This window comes from Acipenser ruthenus, chromosome 7 (genome assembly GCF_902713425.1).
Source record: "Acipenser ruthenus chromosome 7, fAciRut3.2 maternal haplotype, whole genome shotgun sequence".
NCBI lineage: Eukaryota > Metazoa > Chordata > Actinopteri > Acipenseriformes > Acipenseridae > Acipenser > Acipenser ruthenus.
In genome coordinates this window covers 9,715,326-9,731,654 of record NC_081195.1, presented here as the reverse complement: position 1 = coordinate 9,731,654, position 16,329 = coordinate 9,715,326, and the positions used below count along the sequence as shown (strand labels likewise).

At 40.6% G+C, this 16,329-nt stretch overlaps 2 protein-coding genes and 1 long non-coding RNA gene across 3 annotated transcripts; 2 read left to right on the top strand and 1 right to left on the bottom strand.

The window, feature by feature from the left end:
• Positions 1 to 463: 463 nt before the first annotated feature.
• Positions 464 to 4,276, top strand: LOC117415200 (V-type proton ATPase subunit e 2). Its single transcript, XM_034025233.3, has 4 exons — positions 464 to 708; positions 2,774 to 2,821; positions 2,998 to 3,101; positions 3,347 to 4,276. The coding sequence occupies exons 1-3, from the start codon at positions 605 to 607 to the stop codon at positions 3,089 to 3,091; spliced, it is 246 nt and encodes an 81-aa protein (XP_033881124.1). The 5' UTR covers positions 464 to 604; the 3' UTR covers positions 3,092 to 3,101; positions 3,347 to 4,276.
• Positions 3,578 to 5,460, bottom strand: LOC131737438 (uncharacterized). Its single transcript, XR_009329042.1, has 2 exons — positions 5,315 to 5,460; positions 3,578 to 4,563 (listed from the first exon to the last, which is right to left on the bottom strand). It is a non-coding gene; the product is annotated as an uncharacterized LOC131737438 (long non-coding RNA).
• Positions 5,461 to 7,224: 1,764 nt separating this feature from the next.
• Positions 7,225 to 13,228, top strand: LOC117415767 (CREB3 regulatory factor-like). Its single transcript, XM_034026556.3, has 9 exons — positions 7,225 to 7,489; positions 8,914 to 9,112; positions 9,193 to 9,318; positions 9,690 to 10,416; positions 10,868 to 11,041; positions 11,399 to 11,588; positions 11,783 to 11,856; positions 12,363 to 12,485; positions 13,089 to 13,228. The coding sequence occupies exons 2-9, from the start codon at positions 9,104 to 9,106 to the stop codon at positions 13,226 to 13,228; spliced, it is 1,563 nt and encodes a 520-aa protein (XP_033882447.1). The 5' UTR covers positions 7,225 to 7,489; positions 8,914 to 9,103.
• The last annotated feature ends 3,101 nt before the right edge of the window (positions 13,229 to 16,329 follow it).

Genomic DNA, 16,329 nt, shown 5'->3' with positions numbered 1-16,329 from the left:
TGCAGACTGAACATTGTTACCACATTAAATGGTACTAATGTGTCAATATTATGAACTGACTCTGATCAGTTATGTGTTTGCCACTGGTAGTTTTCACAATGTTAGCAAAATGTTCAACAGAATGTGCACGTTTTGTGTAAACGATACAACTGAATAACTGACTGCTGACGTTTGATGATGACCTTGCTGAATAAATCACCAATCAATAAGTTTAACGCCTTCCTGCATCTCTTTCTATAAAGAAGTTTAACATTCAACAAGATCAAGTAACAATTACAATCTCAGAGTTGTGTTGTGTGTTCTTCCCTGACTATTCATATGCGTGTACTTGTCTGTCCCAATTCCTGATTGTCACTGTCTTGGGCCAATCAAGCGATATACATCCTTCCATGCCACCAATCAGTGTATCTTGTATAATCGACAGCAGTTTGGACCAATGGAAATAAAAACAAGTGGGACTAATGCGGCTGAACTGAATCTGCCTATCAACGTTGGTGGAAGTGTACGCAAGATATCGGAGCTCGGGTTGAGATTTGTTGTGGATTAAAAAAAAAAAAAAAAAGCGTTATTTTCAGATTAAAAAAAATATATATTTTTGTAGAAGATGGTGTCTCACTCGCTGACGGTGCCAATGATCATTTTCACCACTCTCTGGGGGCTGGTTGGCATTGCTGCTCCCTGGTTCGTGCCGAAGGGACCCAATCGAGGGTAAATAGAGCCAGATCAAATAATAAATAATAATAATAAATAACCTCAGACGCACAAAATACATAGATACTTCATGTTTCTTTAAATGTATATTGAAATGCATGTGTTGCCATGTTGGTTATTTGCGTACAGGATAAGAAATATCTGAGATGCGGAGATACGGTTGTAAGGACCTAGGCCTGACGCAACTGCACCAATTTCGTCGGGTGTATATATAAATACTTCTCAATTTAAATCATTTTCTAATTAGTGAAATTATCTTTATGTTACAGTAGCAGCCCTGTCGATAAAGGCTAAACAGTCTCTTCTGTCTCCAGGCATTTATGTGCATCCCTTACCTTAGGTATATATTTGTTTGGGATCTGAGTGTGAGCAGACAGCCAGCCCACAGATTATTTCTCGGAAGCAGCAGGACTGCAAAACACGTAGGGTTTAGTATAAGACAATATTCTCACACACACATACAGGAAAATTAAACTGGAATCGATTAAACCACATTGCATTTTTATTTTTATTTATTTATTTTTTATTATTTTTTCGTTTTTTTCCCCCCTCAGCATTGTTGTTGAGAATACAATAGATTTTTATTGTTTGGGACCGAGTGTCTACTATTTGCGATCAATCTCACAGAGGCCATGTTGTATTTTTCATCATGTTTGAAACTAACGTGCTACAGGGAAAGGCAGGTTTTATACAAAACACATGGCACGGCAGGGATTCAGTCTCAGTCATGAGAGAAACCAAGCCAGAGACCAGTGTGGTTTCTATTACATGTAAACTTATGTAAACTATAATAAGATCCAAAATGGAAAATTACCTATATGGTAACAGTATCCTGGAAGACAGTCAGCATGGTTTTAGGAAATGGAGATGGTGTCTAACTAACCTGCTTGATTTTTTTTTGAGGATGCAACATTGACAATGGATAATTGCAAAGCATATGACATGGTTTATTTAGATTCCAGAAAGCTTTTCACAAAGTCCCACATAAACGATTCATTCTCAAACTGAACGCAGTAGGGATTCAAGTAAATGCATGCACATGGATTAGGGAGTGGTTAACATTTAGAAAACAGAAAGTACTGATTAGAGGAGAAAACTCACAATGGAGCGAGGTAACCAGTGGAGTACCACAGGGATCAGTATTAGGTCCTCTGCTCTTCCTAATCTACGTTAATAACTTAGATTCTGGCATAGTAAACAAACTTGTTAAATTTGCAGACGCCACAAAAATAGGAGGAATTCAAATCAAGGGAAGTAATGTTAAAACTTTACAATGCATTAGTAAGACCTCATCTAGAATATTATGTTCAGTTCTGATCACCTCGCTGCAAGTAGCAGTGTGGAGTAGTGGTTAGGGCTCTGGACTCCTGACCAGAGGGTTGGCATCGACAATGTTGACCCAAGGGACTTTTTCAACCTGAAAAAAGAAACAAGGACTAGGAACAGAAACTAGGAGGCACTTTTTTTACACAGAGAGTTGTGGGAGTTTGGAACCAACCCCAGTAATGTTGTTGAAGCTGACACCCTGGTATCCTTCAAGAAGCTGCTTGATGAGATTCTGGGATCAATAAGCTACTAACAACCAAATGAGCAAGATGGGCTGAATGGCCTCCTCTCGTTTGTAAACTTTCTTATGTTCTAACAGTTTGGTCCAAATTCATGGAACTTGTTATTGTTTGAATAACCACCAGAGGGAGCCCAAATAAAGCAAGAAGGAACACCCTGAATTTGACAAAGAAAAAAAAACTGTTAACGAGTTTAAAAGCAGTGCCTTCCCTATGTGCAATTATTTATTTTTTATGAAAATCTTCCGATATTTACTGTATTTTGCTTTAACAAGAACATTAAACCTGTTACCACTTTTTGATGCCTGTATCTTAAAATGTGTCACAGAAGTAAATAAATTTAAAAAAAAAAGAAAGTGGAATGAGGAACCCAGATATTTATAAATTAAGCCTTTGTTCTGTGCCATCCAGATATTGCATCAACCATCATCTGTTATTTCTTCGATCTTTGGCACCAGATTAATTTTGTTTAATTTCTCTTTTTTTTCTCCTTGTAGTGTTGTCATCACAATGTTGATAACAACTGCTGTGTGCTGCTATCTCTTGTAAGTATGGCATTTATGATTATTAATTCAGAGAAAGGAAAACTGACACTACATTTCATTGTTATGAAAAAATGCCTTGTTGGTTAGTGCTGAGGGACTGGAAGGTAGTCTGTCCTCGTGGTTTGATTGTGTCACAGTATAGCATTGCACAATATTTACTGTGTCTCTTTTCCCAGCTGGCTGGTGGCGATCCTGGCCCAGGCAAACCCTCTATTTGGACCCCAACTGAAGAATGAGACCATCTGGTACCTGAGGTATTACTGGGAGTGAGTCCCTGAAGGTAAGCAGTGATGTGATTGTGACAAATTGAACTGCAATGAAGATTGCTATTGTTTCTTGTCATGGAAGCCCCATTTAAACCCATACACACCTTTGACAGCGTAAGTTTTGCATGTTAGCGTCAGCTCTCCCTTTTACCTTGGTGGTTGTAACATGTTCGTATATTTTCAAAAGGTATTTGTCAAAATTCTGCATTGGAAATTGATCGTTTTTTGTAACCCTGTCATGATTTCCTTTTATTGGCAGTGTTACGGATTCCCCTCTGTGTCAGTGCTCTCCATTCCATTCAGCCAAGATCATGCTTTTATTTCAACCTCCTTCCCGACCAACAAGCGACGAACAGTGTGGGAAAGGAAACAGCGTTTTGGTTTTATTAACATGTAAAATGTGAAGATGGACCTTTTAGATTTGATGACATTCCTGGAGTTCTTACTTTCATAACGATTCACGTGCACATTTTATTTGTTTGTTTATTGATTGATTGATTGATTGATTGATTGATTGATTTTAGGGTAGCTTACCTGTTTTGAATATTTTACAACCTGTGCTTTCTGTCCGATTCGTGACCAGGAATTCTTGTACACGTTACCCCTGATCAAATTGTTTGTATTTTATTTATTTCAGTTCAGAAATGTCTTTTTTCCATAGCTGTGTTGTGTTGTGCGAGATTTGCTAGTAAAAGCGTTACTTGTTTTAGTAGTGTTTCAGGCAGATGATGTGATGTGGGTTAGACGAAACTGAACCAATAGACTTCTGTTTTAGGCCGCACTGCCCTCCTGTGCCACTGTTCAAACCACAGGGCCACCATGCTTTAGGAAATGCCAATACATTCTTAACCTTGGACCTGTGCTTTTTGTTTTGTGTACATTTTTAGTTTTGGAGGCAGCGTGGCTTTGTAAGTTAAGAACATGAGTAAGAGACAGGACTGTTTAGCCACAGTAACATCCCATATTGTGCCCCAACCCAGATAAAATACAATTACGAATCTCTGCTGCACTGTTCTGAGGAAAGGATTTCTTTAATAACATATCTCTGGCTTGGAGGCAGTGGGGACTAAGTTTAGGTTTTATGGTAAGTCTGCATTACATGTTTGAACACAACAAAGTAGCTGGTTTAGTTTCACAATTAAATGTGCAGAAATGGTAGATGTGAAATAAAGGTAAAAAAAAAAAGAGATTTCTTCCTACAGTTTTGGGTGTTTCTGTGTGAGCTAACCTACAAATCTAATCTTTAAAACTATTTAATGCAGCCTCTAGAAAAATAACAAACACAACTGCACTATCGAGCAAGAAAAAGTCATTGTCACGTGCACCAGCAATAATTTAGGGGTAGGAAAAAGCATTTGAAAAGAGGCTGGCAAACTACTGCACCTAGCAGGAGCTTAGACTGTGGAAGAACCGGACGGTTCAATGCCAATTTCCTGATTGACTTCTTCCATCATGCATTTCAAAGGGCAATGGAAACTGCAAAAAAAAAAAACAAGTCGTCAGAACCTGAAGTCTAGACTGCACTGCAGATTACATTGTTTAGATATCTGAAAAACCACAGTGAAACCTGCAAATAGAAAACGAAGCCACTGCTCCTCTGGATTAAACCTCCATAAAGCAGTTAATTGTTGCAATTGACCAGTATTGTTTGATAACATATATCAGTTTAATCAATACTTTATTGTGGGTCACATTTTTAGAAGTTTGTTGTTTGTTTGTTTGTTTTATTAACAATAACAAAAAGAACAATTATTTCCACACTTTTTACTACCAGGTGTCTACATGTATACAGTTAAAATAAGTAAATATATAAATGATAATCATTAAGAAAAAATAGTCACAACACATTTTTTTGTTCAGCCTGGTATTTATCTCCACAGGTGGCAATTAGCCCATTATTTCTCACCTGTAAAGATGTAAACTAAAAAAATAGCTACCCTTAGTTCCAATATAGGTGAATATATATCTTCCATCTGTTTATCTTACTGATTACCTGCCGAGCATAACCAGTTGACAAAGCCCAGTGTCTCAGCTCTGCTCAGCTCTGTATATAGGAGGTCTATCCCTTTAAGAACTGTGTTTGAAAACAAGGTGAAGAGACACGTGATCAAGCTCTGTGGTTTAATCATGTGTCCTTCACTTTCATAACCACAAAATAACAAAACACACTTCAAACCAGGAGCGGAGGTGCCCGTCGTTCCCTTGCCAACAAATACTGTCTTCTTACCCGTCATCTGCCCAGGGATCTCATCTCAGCACTTGCTGGTACAGGTAGGTCACCTGCTCTTCCTGTTTATAATCCTGTCTGAAAAGGAGAAACTGTCTTCTTCCTGATCAAAGCACAGATACTTCCATCAGCTGGCGTGAGCATTTTTTAATCACACACTTCCCCTTGAGACTGGTGTCCTTGCCTTGCAATACCCTGTAAGATTTGCATCTCCAGTACGTGTTCATCTCCAATCTAGGGTGCGTAATGCAAAGGCTTGAGATGAAGGTTCAGTTTATCCTGGTGGGCTTATACAGAGGTAATCACAAGTCAAGATGGAAACAATCTAGACTATCAGGAGCATTCCATTACTAAATTGGTCTATCGACCTGCAAGAAGATCCGGTGCAGAATGGGGATCTTAATAAAGGGTTAAAATCACAAAGGTACCTGTCTGTTAATGAAGTACACTTCTGTGAACCCGCATCTGTGTCCTGGGCCAGCCTGAAAGCTTTCTGTTCTTTCAGTTTCATTTTTAAATGGGTGAGATTTTTTTCAAACTTTCCTTTGGAATTTATATACAAAACTTCTGTAATGTGATTCAACAGCTGAGTCAAGCACATAGCTTAAAGGATCCTGCGTGTTTATCAACAGGCATAGATAGAAAACAAACAAACAAACATTCACCCTACTAAGTATTCTCCTGCGTGAAAATACATTTTGTCGGTTTAGCATGTGGTCTGCAGTAATCATTCAACACCATTTTAATCTGAGTATCTCACAGTTGCATGGCAACTATGTTCTACAGCAACCTCAGAACCTTCATCCACCAATCAGGCATTATTGCACAAGCATTTTAATTTGTATTCTTTTTTTAAGTGTTAGCATAAAGGAAGCAATAACAGTATAGCTCCTAGGAGAATGGCCCCACAATGATAACCTTTTACTATTTTTATACAGCAGCCAGCGCAGTGGTTTGAGCCAATACACACAGGCTAGTCCACTGCAGCACTAAAGCACCATCTCAAACCCATATTAGGACAGAAAGGTACAACACTGTGTTGCTATTGCTGTGATCTGCTCCTAGTTTGACTAGATTGCCACAGTGATGGTATCCCAGTGGTATTTTATCAGGCGTTCGTGTTTAGGACTGGACACGCCCCCCCATGTACAGTAACCACATTGTGTTTGTGAATAGGTCTGGGAACAGCAAATAAACATCACTGTGAGGGAGCAGGGACTGGTTCGAAGGGACAGGACAAACAGCTAATTACTTTCCAGGTTTTACATGTAGCATCATTTCTACACTCAAAACTATATAACTATAAGGTATGCACATTGGTAGTGAATACATTGACTATACTCAGATCTCAGACATTTTTTTTATATGTGCCTGGTGAGTGCCACCAAGGTGTCTCCAAGCATGAAAACAATTCATACTGTATGCATGCTACCAGTGTAAAAAGCAGAGAAATAGGGCTCCATATTCGTTTTTCAGAATGTGCTGTGAAATGGCTTCACCTTTTCGCTGTCTTGTTTAATGATTAAGTAATTTCCATTTCACATCATGCACTGTGAAGTTTCGGTTTTACATAACTGTTTTTTTTTTTTTTTTTAAATCGCGAAAACAGTTTCACTTTCCTTGCTTCTTCTTCTTCTGCAGCCTGACTTCACATTATGTATTGTTTAAAAAAAAAAAATTCTGCAAATTCTCGAGGTGAGTCAAGCGGGAGGTACCATCTACTCCATCCGGGGGATATTTGCATGACTGTTTTCTGTGAACTAAAAGGCAAAATCAAACAGACTTGTGTGGTGGAGATTGTATAGTTCAAAATAAAACCCCACCTCCGCATATTACAAATGAAGGTACGAAGTAAAGCAGATTATCAGTGGAAAATAAACACGTGCATAAAAAAGGAAACCCCTATTTGTTAACATAGGCCAGTTCAATACCAGCTGTTAGAAACTAACTTCCTTCATTCTGGAGTATACATTTGTTTGCTTTTGGCGTGGGTTTGTTTGTTTGTTTGTTTTATTTTAATTGTATTACAACATCATAAATTGTAATTGTTACAGTAAAGGTGCGATACATTTTAACAGAGTTGCATAGGCGATACTGATGGGCTGCTGTATAAAGTCACCATTTAAAGAAATCTGAAAACAGAAAAGACTGGGGACAAGACATCAGTAGTCGGAGGTGAGTGACAGTTATCTGTGATTTTTTAAATGCAGTCAGGAAGCATGGAGCTACTTTAATTAAGCTTACTTGATATGCTGTTGCTAAGTAGTGAACGTGTTTACATAAAGATGAACACTATCAACTGGGCACAAATTGCATCCCTTCATGCCATGGACTGGGCTGTTTATGTAGTTTCGTGATTTTAACAAGTGAGGTGGTTGTTTGAAAGAGTAGGAAACGGCAGAAATGGAGACAGGAGTCATCGATGCTGGACCGGGATCTAGTGTCCTTCACTAACAGGTAGGCTAGTTAACTTCTAGTTCATGGAGTTGCTGGGGCGTCAGCTGCAGCATAAAAGAATCTGAGCCAAGCATTACAATAGCCAGAAGCGCCAGCAGCGTCACACGTTATTATGCTGGTTATTTTTAAGCTTGTATCCCGTATTAATGCAAATTGGTAGGCGTGGGCTATGTATGCTGCTGCAGTGTCAGCTAAAGTAAATACTCAAATGAGTTTAAAAGCAATTTAACATATGGGCAATTTAAAAAGGAGGTTGTATCAAGTAATTTATAGAACTATACTTGCTTTGTGTACTGCATATTCATAAATCTAAAAACAAATGATGATTAACATCTAAGTATTTATAATCGATTATATGTATGTATGTGTCTGTATATACAGTATATATATATATATATATATATATATATATATAAATGAATTCATTTGACCTGCTTATTACTGTTTCAGTCCATCTGATCCAGACACTAGCCTTTAATGCCTCCTGGTCCCTCATATCTGGTACTAGTACTGTCTCCTGTCTCTCAGCTCTAAACACTAGACCACTCAACCTCCTAGTCCCTCAGCAGTAACCAGTCTGCTCTACTGCTCCATCAGCACTCCCAGTCCCACGTTTCCAATTCAAACCACTATGCAAAGCTGCTTTCTTCTAGGTCATACTAGCTGCCTTAGCTTGATAACCAGTAGCAAACACTGCTTTAACAACTAGGACTGGCTTTTCTTGAAATATTTTGGAAGCTGGTATCCCTGTGTTCTCGCTCTTTCCACATCTCTCTTCCTCCTCTCAATCCCTTCTCTCTGTGTGTGTCTCTCCCTCTGTCTGCCTAATGCATCACAGTCATACTGGAGATTTAGGCTGTGCTGCATGGACTGTACAACACAGGGTGCAGCGAGATGAGACAGCTATTTTGGGGATCTAGGACAAGCATACAGGCTGCAAGCAGATCGATCTTTACTCAGATACATTTGTGTGTAAGAACGCAAGATATAAACACGCTTCTTAATGTGGAATTCAGCCACCTCCCTCACCTCTGTCGACAGGCTTGCCTCTGTCAGCATTCTGCCAGTGTCTGACAAAGCACAGTGTTGCGGGTACATTGTTAAAGATAACATATGGTGTTTGTTGTTTGCATTGTTTTAAGGTTTGGAAACAAGCAGCTGTGATGTGAATGGGGTCTTGACATCGCCCCCCCCCCCCCCCCCCTCTCCAGACCCTACTGTCCAGGTGTCAAGGACTATTGCAGCTGTCTCATTCACTGTGCCTGGACATTGCTACCCACCAGGGTCAGCGACAAAAACCAGAGGAAGTGCCTTCTGACAGCAGCCTTGGTCATGCCTCAGGTAGATCATTCACCATAACAAACACACATGTGCAGTCACATGTTTCTGTACTGACATCCCTCATTTGTGTGTCTCTCCAGCCAGGCACCAATGGGATGGAACCCGTGTTTGGAGACGCCTATGGAATATGTAGACGGCACGCCACCGTTGACCAATCTGCAACTTCCCTGTCAGGCTGCAGGACAGAGCTGGACATGTGTGACCAGGTAAGGAAGTTTTGGGGTTTAGGGCACGCTAAAATGAAACCTGCTTAAGAATAGCTGGCAGCATCACAGAGTACTAGCTAGTGGGGGTAAATAGGATATCAGTCACAAGAACGTTATTTGTCGAAGGATCAACAGCAGGATTACAGACGCCAAGTTTGTTTTTTATTAATAGCCTGCGGGTTGCATACAGCAGAATTATTAAAATGAAATTCATGTAATATCATACTAGCATTTAGACAAAATTGAATGTGATCTGTTTTTGCAATACTGTATGTGGTCACAACAAATCCAAAGCCTATGGAGCTATTTCTAGATTTGATAAAAGGATGCAATTTAATCAAATAATTTGCCTTGCCCTCTCTGTGCCCCAGCTGGAGTTCACCCACAGCTCTCGGGGGGTTGTGCTGATGTTGGGGTACTCAGGGGCACCCCCGAAGGGCCCGTTCGAGCTGCTGAGCGACCTGGTGGACGATGGCTTTGGGGAGGAGCAGTGCTCTGAGCGTTGGGATGTGTCTGCATTGGAGGACATTGCTTACACAAAAGGGGGCCTGGAGGGGGAGCTAGGGAGTGGAGAGGGAGTCATGGGGTGCCGGGGGATGTCCCACAAACCAGATAAAACTGCAGACGGGTTGCTGGACAACCCCGTTGAGAGAGGGTGTGACACAGAGATGGAGTTTGGGAGCCTGCAGGAAGGAGATGGGTCCCAAGAGACAGGGTCTCAGAGCAGGAGCTGGAAAGCTAGCCCACATGAGTCAAAGCAGGTGGAAAAACCAAAGGCCCCAATCCTGAAGTCACAGCGGGACCACCAAGAAGAGCCAGGCAGCCAGACACAGGAGGCTAACTGGGACAGTGAGGCAGGACAGGGGGCCGAGGCCAGCTCTCTAACCTCACCACCCTGCACGGCCATGGTCTCGGAAGCAGCCCTGGAGCTCACCAGTGAGGAGCACAACTACTCCATGCAGGCAGGGCCAGACTCTGCTTCCAGTGAGGGGTCTGACAGCAAGATTGGAGCCTCTGATGAGGAAGAGGAGGAGGATCTGGAGTTTGAGGTGCAGGATGAGGAGAGAGAAGAGTCCAGCTCCTCCGAGGCTGAGTCAGGTGAGTCTCTAGGACTGTATATTTCCAGTTGGGGAGAGGGAGATGTACTCTGAGAACTTGCCACAGGCTGGCACTTTGCAGTTTTTTATTGTTTTTTTTGTTTGTTTGTTTTCAACATAAATTACATATTCAGAATTTCATTATGCGTTAAACCTAGAGTCTTTCTCTCTCAAACACATTCTTGCACAAATGCAGACACTCACTAATTCTCTCACTCAAACACTATTTTCTATGGAAATTCTTATTACTCTGCCTGGACATACTGATAGACATTAATAAACTGTGATATTCTAATGCCACATAAACAACAATAACACACAGGGCTGCATCTTAAGGTGCAGCCTTTGTTCTGTTTTCTAAAATAAACTCCCCTCCAGTTACTTGTTCCAAATACATACGTTATCAACCCTGCAGTTGTTTTAATATTAGTGGCTGCTGTGTTTATCACCAGGCTCAGAGCTGGAGGATCATCCTGCTGGGAGGACAGAGAAACACAGGTGTTTCTGGGAGTACAGCCACGGGTGCGAGTCCGCTAGCAAAAGAAAGCGCAGCGAGTCATCGTCGAGCTGGAGCTCTCATACACTCCCCAGCAACCTCTACCAAAGAGAGAGTGCCTCGGCTGCAGGTGAGCACCGCAACATTGCCGGCAGGGAAATATAGAGCAGTATTTTGTCAGTTTGTGTTAAATGCCATGTTTTACTTTTAATAAATAAAAAAAAAACAAAAAAACTTCAAATTACTCTTATCAATTTTTTTTTTTGTCCCCCGTTAATGAGTGCCACTACTCAGATTCAGTTTTTATGTTATTGTCCGTGAGCTGACTTGGGAATTAGTTCAGTTGTAACTACCTTGCTTTCCCAAGAGCACTGTTTTAGTTGCCTAACTGTAATACAACACTGTATCTTGGTTTCTGCTACTACCCAGTCTAGCAGCTAGTTGTACTGCCTGTGTACCCTCTGACATTTGACCCACATTGTTTCAGGCAGTAATGGGTCGAGGAAAGCTCGGCGGACTGATGCCAGCGACCTGACCCCCAACCCACGCAAACTGCTGAGCATCGGGGAGCAGCTGCGCAAGCTGAACCGAGCCATCGAGGGTATGAGACCTGCCAACGACCTGCCTGTCACTGCCAGGGCCCGCTCCAGGAAAGAGAAAAACAAGCTGGCCTCCAGGTAACCAGAATAGGGAGCGACAGAGGTAGAGGTAAAAGAAGGGACGGTGTTGATCCATCACAGTGCAACACAATTGCAGTACTGCAGAGACTGTAAGATGAGTAGCAGCTAGGTTGTGCCTGTTTGGCAGGGGTGAGCGAAGGAGGAGTTGGAGTGAATATATTGCTCAGCTGTTTACTTCTTCCCATTCTCAGGGCTTGTCGACTCAAAAAGAAAGCGCAGCATGAAGCCAACAAGATCAAGCTGTGGGGGCTGAACCATGAGCATGGTGAGTGGCACAGACAGGGGGAATGAAAGAATTCCAGAGGTCTCAGTCAAGGCTTTATTACCTTGTTTCCGTCTAACATCTAATCGCACAGGATTGTGTATTTGTTTCCATCACAGTGAATTGCACAGGCTACACACAGGAACATTAACAGTATAAAGTAGATGTATTTGAACATGGGCTTTGGAGTAAATTGTGTGCAATTGTTTGTGTGTTCTGTGTCCACTTGGCAAAACAACCTCTTGCTGTCAACACGTTGTGTTACTAGTTAGTATTTTCTGAAAAGAAAATATCTTCAAATTACATTTGCATTTAGTTTTTTTTTTTTTACTTTCCTCTTTGTGACACTCATTCTAAGTGTTTTACTTGGGGGGGGGGATACATCTGTTTAAGCTTCTCTGGGTTCAGAAGGTATTCTTCAGTTTGGGTCACCAGCCATAGACATTCAGTTAATTGCATAGGCTTGAGCAGCCAGTGTCTTTTAATTCATGTTCCTTGTCTTCCTGCAGACAGCCTGCTGGATATGCTACTGCAGATCAAGGAGGTCATCAGGAGGAGAGTGGAGAGCAGGAGTGAGCCGTACCAAAAAGGAATGAATGAAAAACTGGAGTGCCTTATGAAAGAACTGAGTGGTATTCATCATGATTAAACCTGTTTATGAAATCTGTTTGTCAGTTTGGTTAACTGCACACAATATTATGTGAGGTGCATCATTTAGATTAGGTTGTTTTGTTAGTACATGAGAACAAGCAACATATATATTTTGGCCATTTAAGGAAATAGATTTCTTAACAGTTTAAAGCAATTTTCAATACTTATTTTGTGCCTCCAAGTCAGAGTAATCTTTTTTTCTTTTCTTTTTGTTCTTTCCCCAAATCTTTATATGGAGGGGTATAAATATTAAGATGCAGAAACAATTATTAAAGATTTTAATAGTTAAAACACTACTGTTTTTAAAATGTAAAGTGTTAAAGTTTTAAGAATCCATTTACTAAATGTAGCATAAGTAACATTTTCATTGCCCCATTCAAGACCTTCCATTGCTTTTTTCAGGATATGCAGTTTGACCAAGTAAATCTGACCTGTACCACAGGAAGGGATTAGCTACCAGGAAACAAGTGCTTTTAATGAAGTGTATTGTGAAAAAAAACAACTGCATTTTGTCCTTCACTTTGCCTAATGGTGATTTATTAGTGCATCTCCTAATGCTCTTCTGCTTTTGTTTGCCTTGGCAGGGCCGGAAGTGGCAGGATGCTCCAAAGAGTTTGTTCAGAGAGTGCTGGAGAGCACGGCGAGGGGGGAGCCATTGGGTGGGAGGGGCGGGGGGTGGTTGGTGAAGGGACAGGGGGTCCCCACTGCTGGCTCAAAAGTCTGAATCGCCTTTCCACAGACTCTTAATGCTTAATCTGCATCCAGCCCTTTAGCCGTCTCACTTTACTTTATTTGCACTTGTTCACGGAAGAGGAGTTTGTCAGCTGTTATGGGAGCACAGATTTGCAGCATTACTAAACAGAAACTTATGTTAATTTCAACAAGAAAGACACATCATACTTATAATCAAGTTCCTTTTAGTTTTACAGACATGGCTTTTGCAGGCAAAATAGTTTGAGGGATTTACCCCAAAGAAGGAAACTCAGCCAGGACTGGCACTATTTCTGTTCTTTATAAATTAGTGAATATCTCCATTCTGCACACCCCACTTTGAATACATGTGCTCCTACTAATCCAGGTGTTAGTTAACCCAGAGCTTCAGAAAACACTAATGAGAGTTGTCTATAGAGCTAGAATACACATTTCCGTTTCGTAGAAGAAAAACTTTTATGTAGTTGTTTTCACCTGACACACCTGAAAAAGAAAAACTGGTTGTGGCAAGTTTACCGAGCCATGATATCATTCTCTGAATATTAGCTGCACTCCTGTATCAAGTACAGCCTCACCCTACAGGTACTGTATGTTAATAAAGTTCTATTGTACAAAGCCCCCCTCCCTGTACCCCAGAAATCACGAGAGGACATTAAGACATCCTATTTAACTCTGTGACTGTTTGCTCAGTTTTGATGCTGCAGTGGCCCCTACCTTAAAAAAAATGACGTTCAAATATAAGCACCTAATATTTTATTATGTTATTTTCTGTTAACGTACTGTAGATCTTGTATAATGCAGATTTTAATATTTATAAGCAACTATTATATTAATTTTATATATATATATATATAGGCAGGCTGTGTGGTCCAGTGGTTAAAGAAAGGGGCTTGTAACCAGGAGGTCCCCAGTTCAAATCCCTTCTCAGCCACTGACTCATTGTGTGACCCTGAGCAAGTCACTTAACCTCCTTGTGCTCCATCTTTCGGGTGAGATGTAATTGTAAGTGACTCTGCAGCTGATGCAGTTCACACACCCAGTCTCTGTAAGTCGCCTTGGATAAAGGCATCTGCTAAATAAACAAATATATATATATATTATTTTTACACATACATACAGTGGTTTGCAGAAGTATTCACCCCCCTGCAAAGTTTTCACATTTTGTTGAATTACAAATAATGTATGCGCAGTTTATCAAACAAACTTTTTTTTTATTCAAAGCTGTAGTGGTTAAACTGAACACTCTTATATGAGGAGGAGGTTTAATGTCAGCAAAACCTGCAAAGAAAAAGTACAAAATGAAATTTACTGGTTGCATAAGTATTCAGCCCCTTAAGTCAGTACTTGGTAGAATCACCTTTTGCAGCAATTACTGCTATGCGTCTTTTTGGATAGGTCTCTACTAGCTTTGCACAGTAGGATGGTGACATTTTTGCCCATTCTTCACTGGGAAGATTTTCGATTGGATTCAAGTCAGGACTTTAACTGGGCCACTCAAGAACATTAATTCTCTTCTTGTTCAACCACTCTAATGTGGCTTTGACTTTGTGCTTCGGGTCATTGTCCTGCTGAAATGTGAATTTCCTCCCCAGTTTCAGAGTCTTGGCTGACGCAAACCAGTTTTCCTCAAAGAATTGCCTGTACTTTGCAGTATCCATTCTCCCCTCTATCTTGACAAGCTTCCCAGTCCCAGCTGAAGAGACGCATCCCCATAACATGATGCTTCCACCACCATGCTTGACAGTTGGGATGGTGTTGACTGGGTGATGTGCAGTATTGGGCTTGCACCAGACGTAACGCTTGGAATTTAGACCGAAAAGTTCAATTTTTGTCTCGTCTGACCACAAAACCTTTTTCCACATGTCTGCAGTATCATCTATATGCTTTTTCGCAAACTCTATAATGCTTTAAGATGAGGCTTTTTGAGTAATGGCTTCTTTCTTGCCACCTGTCCATACAGGCTAGCTTTGTGTAGGGCCCGGCTTATTGTTGATGTGTGAACACTGACTCCCATCTCAGACACAGAATTTTGCAGATCTCTCAAGGTCATTGGTGGCTTCAGAGTGACATCCCGAACTAGTTTCCTGCTTACCTGGCTACTCAGTTTGGGAGGGCAACCTGCTCTGGGTAGTGTCTGGGTGGTCTGCTGCATCTTCCACTTTTTAATGATGTACTTCACTGTGCTGAAAGGGATAATCAGTGCCTTTGAAATGTTCTTGTACCCTTCTCCTGCTCTGTGCTTCTCTACTGCTTTATCCCTGACTTGTTTCAAAAGCTCATTGGTCTTCATGGTTGCTTTGTTGGATCACTATGTAAGTTACATCTTGAAAGTCTTTATCTACCTGAGGGAAATGATCTACAAGTTAAACCACTTTGAATACACACAGGCTGAAACGATTTCTCTAATTTTGTGACCTTTCAAACAAATCATTTGCACCTGAGCTGATTTAGGGCTGCAGTAGCAAAGGAATTGAATATTTATGCAACTGAGATTAATCTGTTTTCCTCGGTAAATCTTACTTATTTATATTCTATATGCATTTTTTAACTTTATCAATGTGGAGTAGTTTGTGTAAATTCTAGATGTCAAGTCTAATTTGAAAGCGTCGTGGAGTATGCTCAGGTGCCAACAAAATGTGAAAACTTTGCAGGGGGATGAATACTTCTGCAAACTGTATTTGTGTGTGTGTATATATATATATATATATTTTTTTTTTTTTTTTTTTTTACATTTTTTGCTGTACTCGATATTAATTAAGCCAGTTATGACTTCCTATACCTGGCCAGCAGCCAGCGTTGTGGTTTTGATTACTAAACAATGCTCTGATCTCTCTGAAGAATGAATTTCTCCCATGTGTGGTATCTGTCCAAAAAATTTTACAAAATTATATGATACTGGGTTTGCGCATAACAATCTCTTTCACATGAAAGCTGCTTTGTTTCTATATGGTTAATTCTTCTAGACAGAAGATTATACAGTGTGATCAGATCAATTGTTTATTTCTGCACTTGATTTTTGTTTGGTACACTGCGCTAGATCCCATCTCTCGAGGAGGAAAGCTACTGGACCTTGTATGTATCATGCACCTGAACAAACACGTACTAACAACTGGG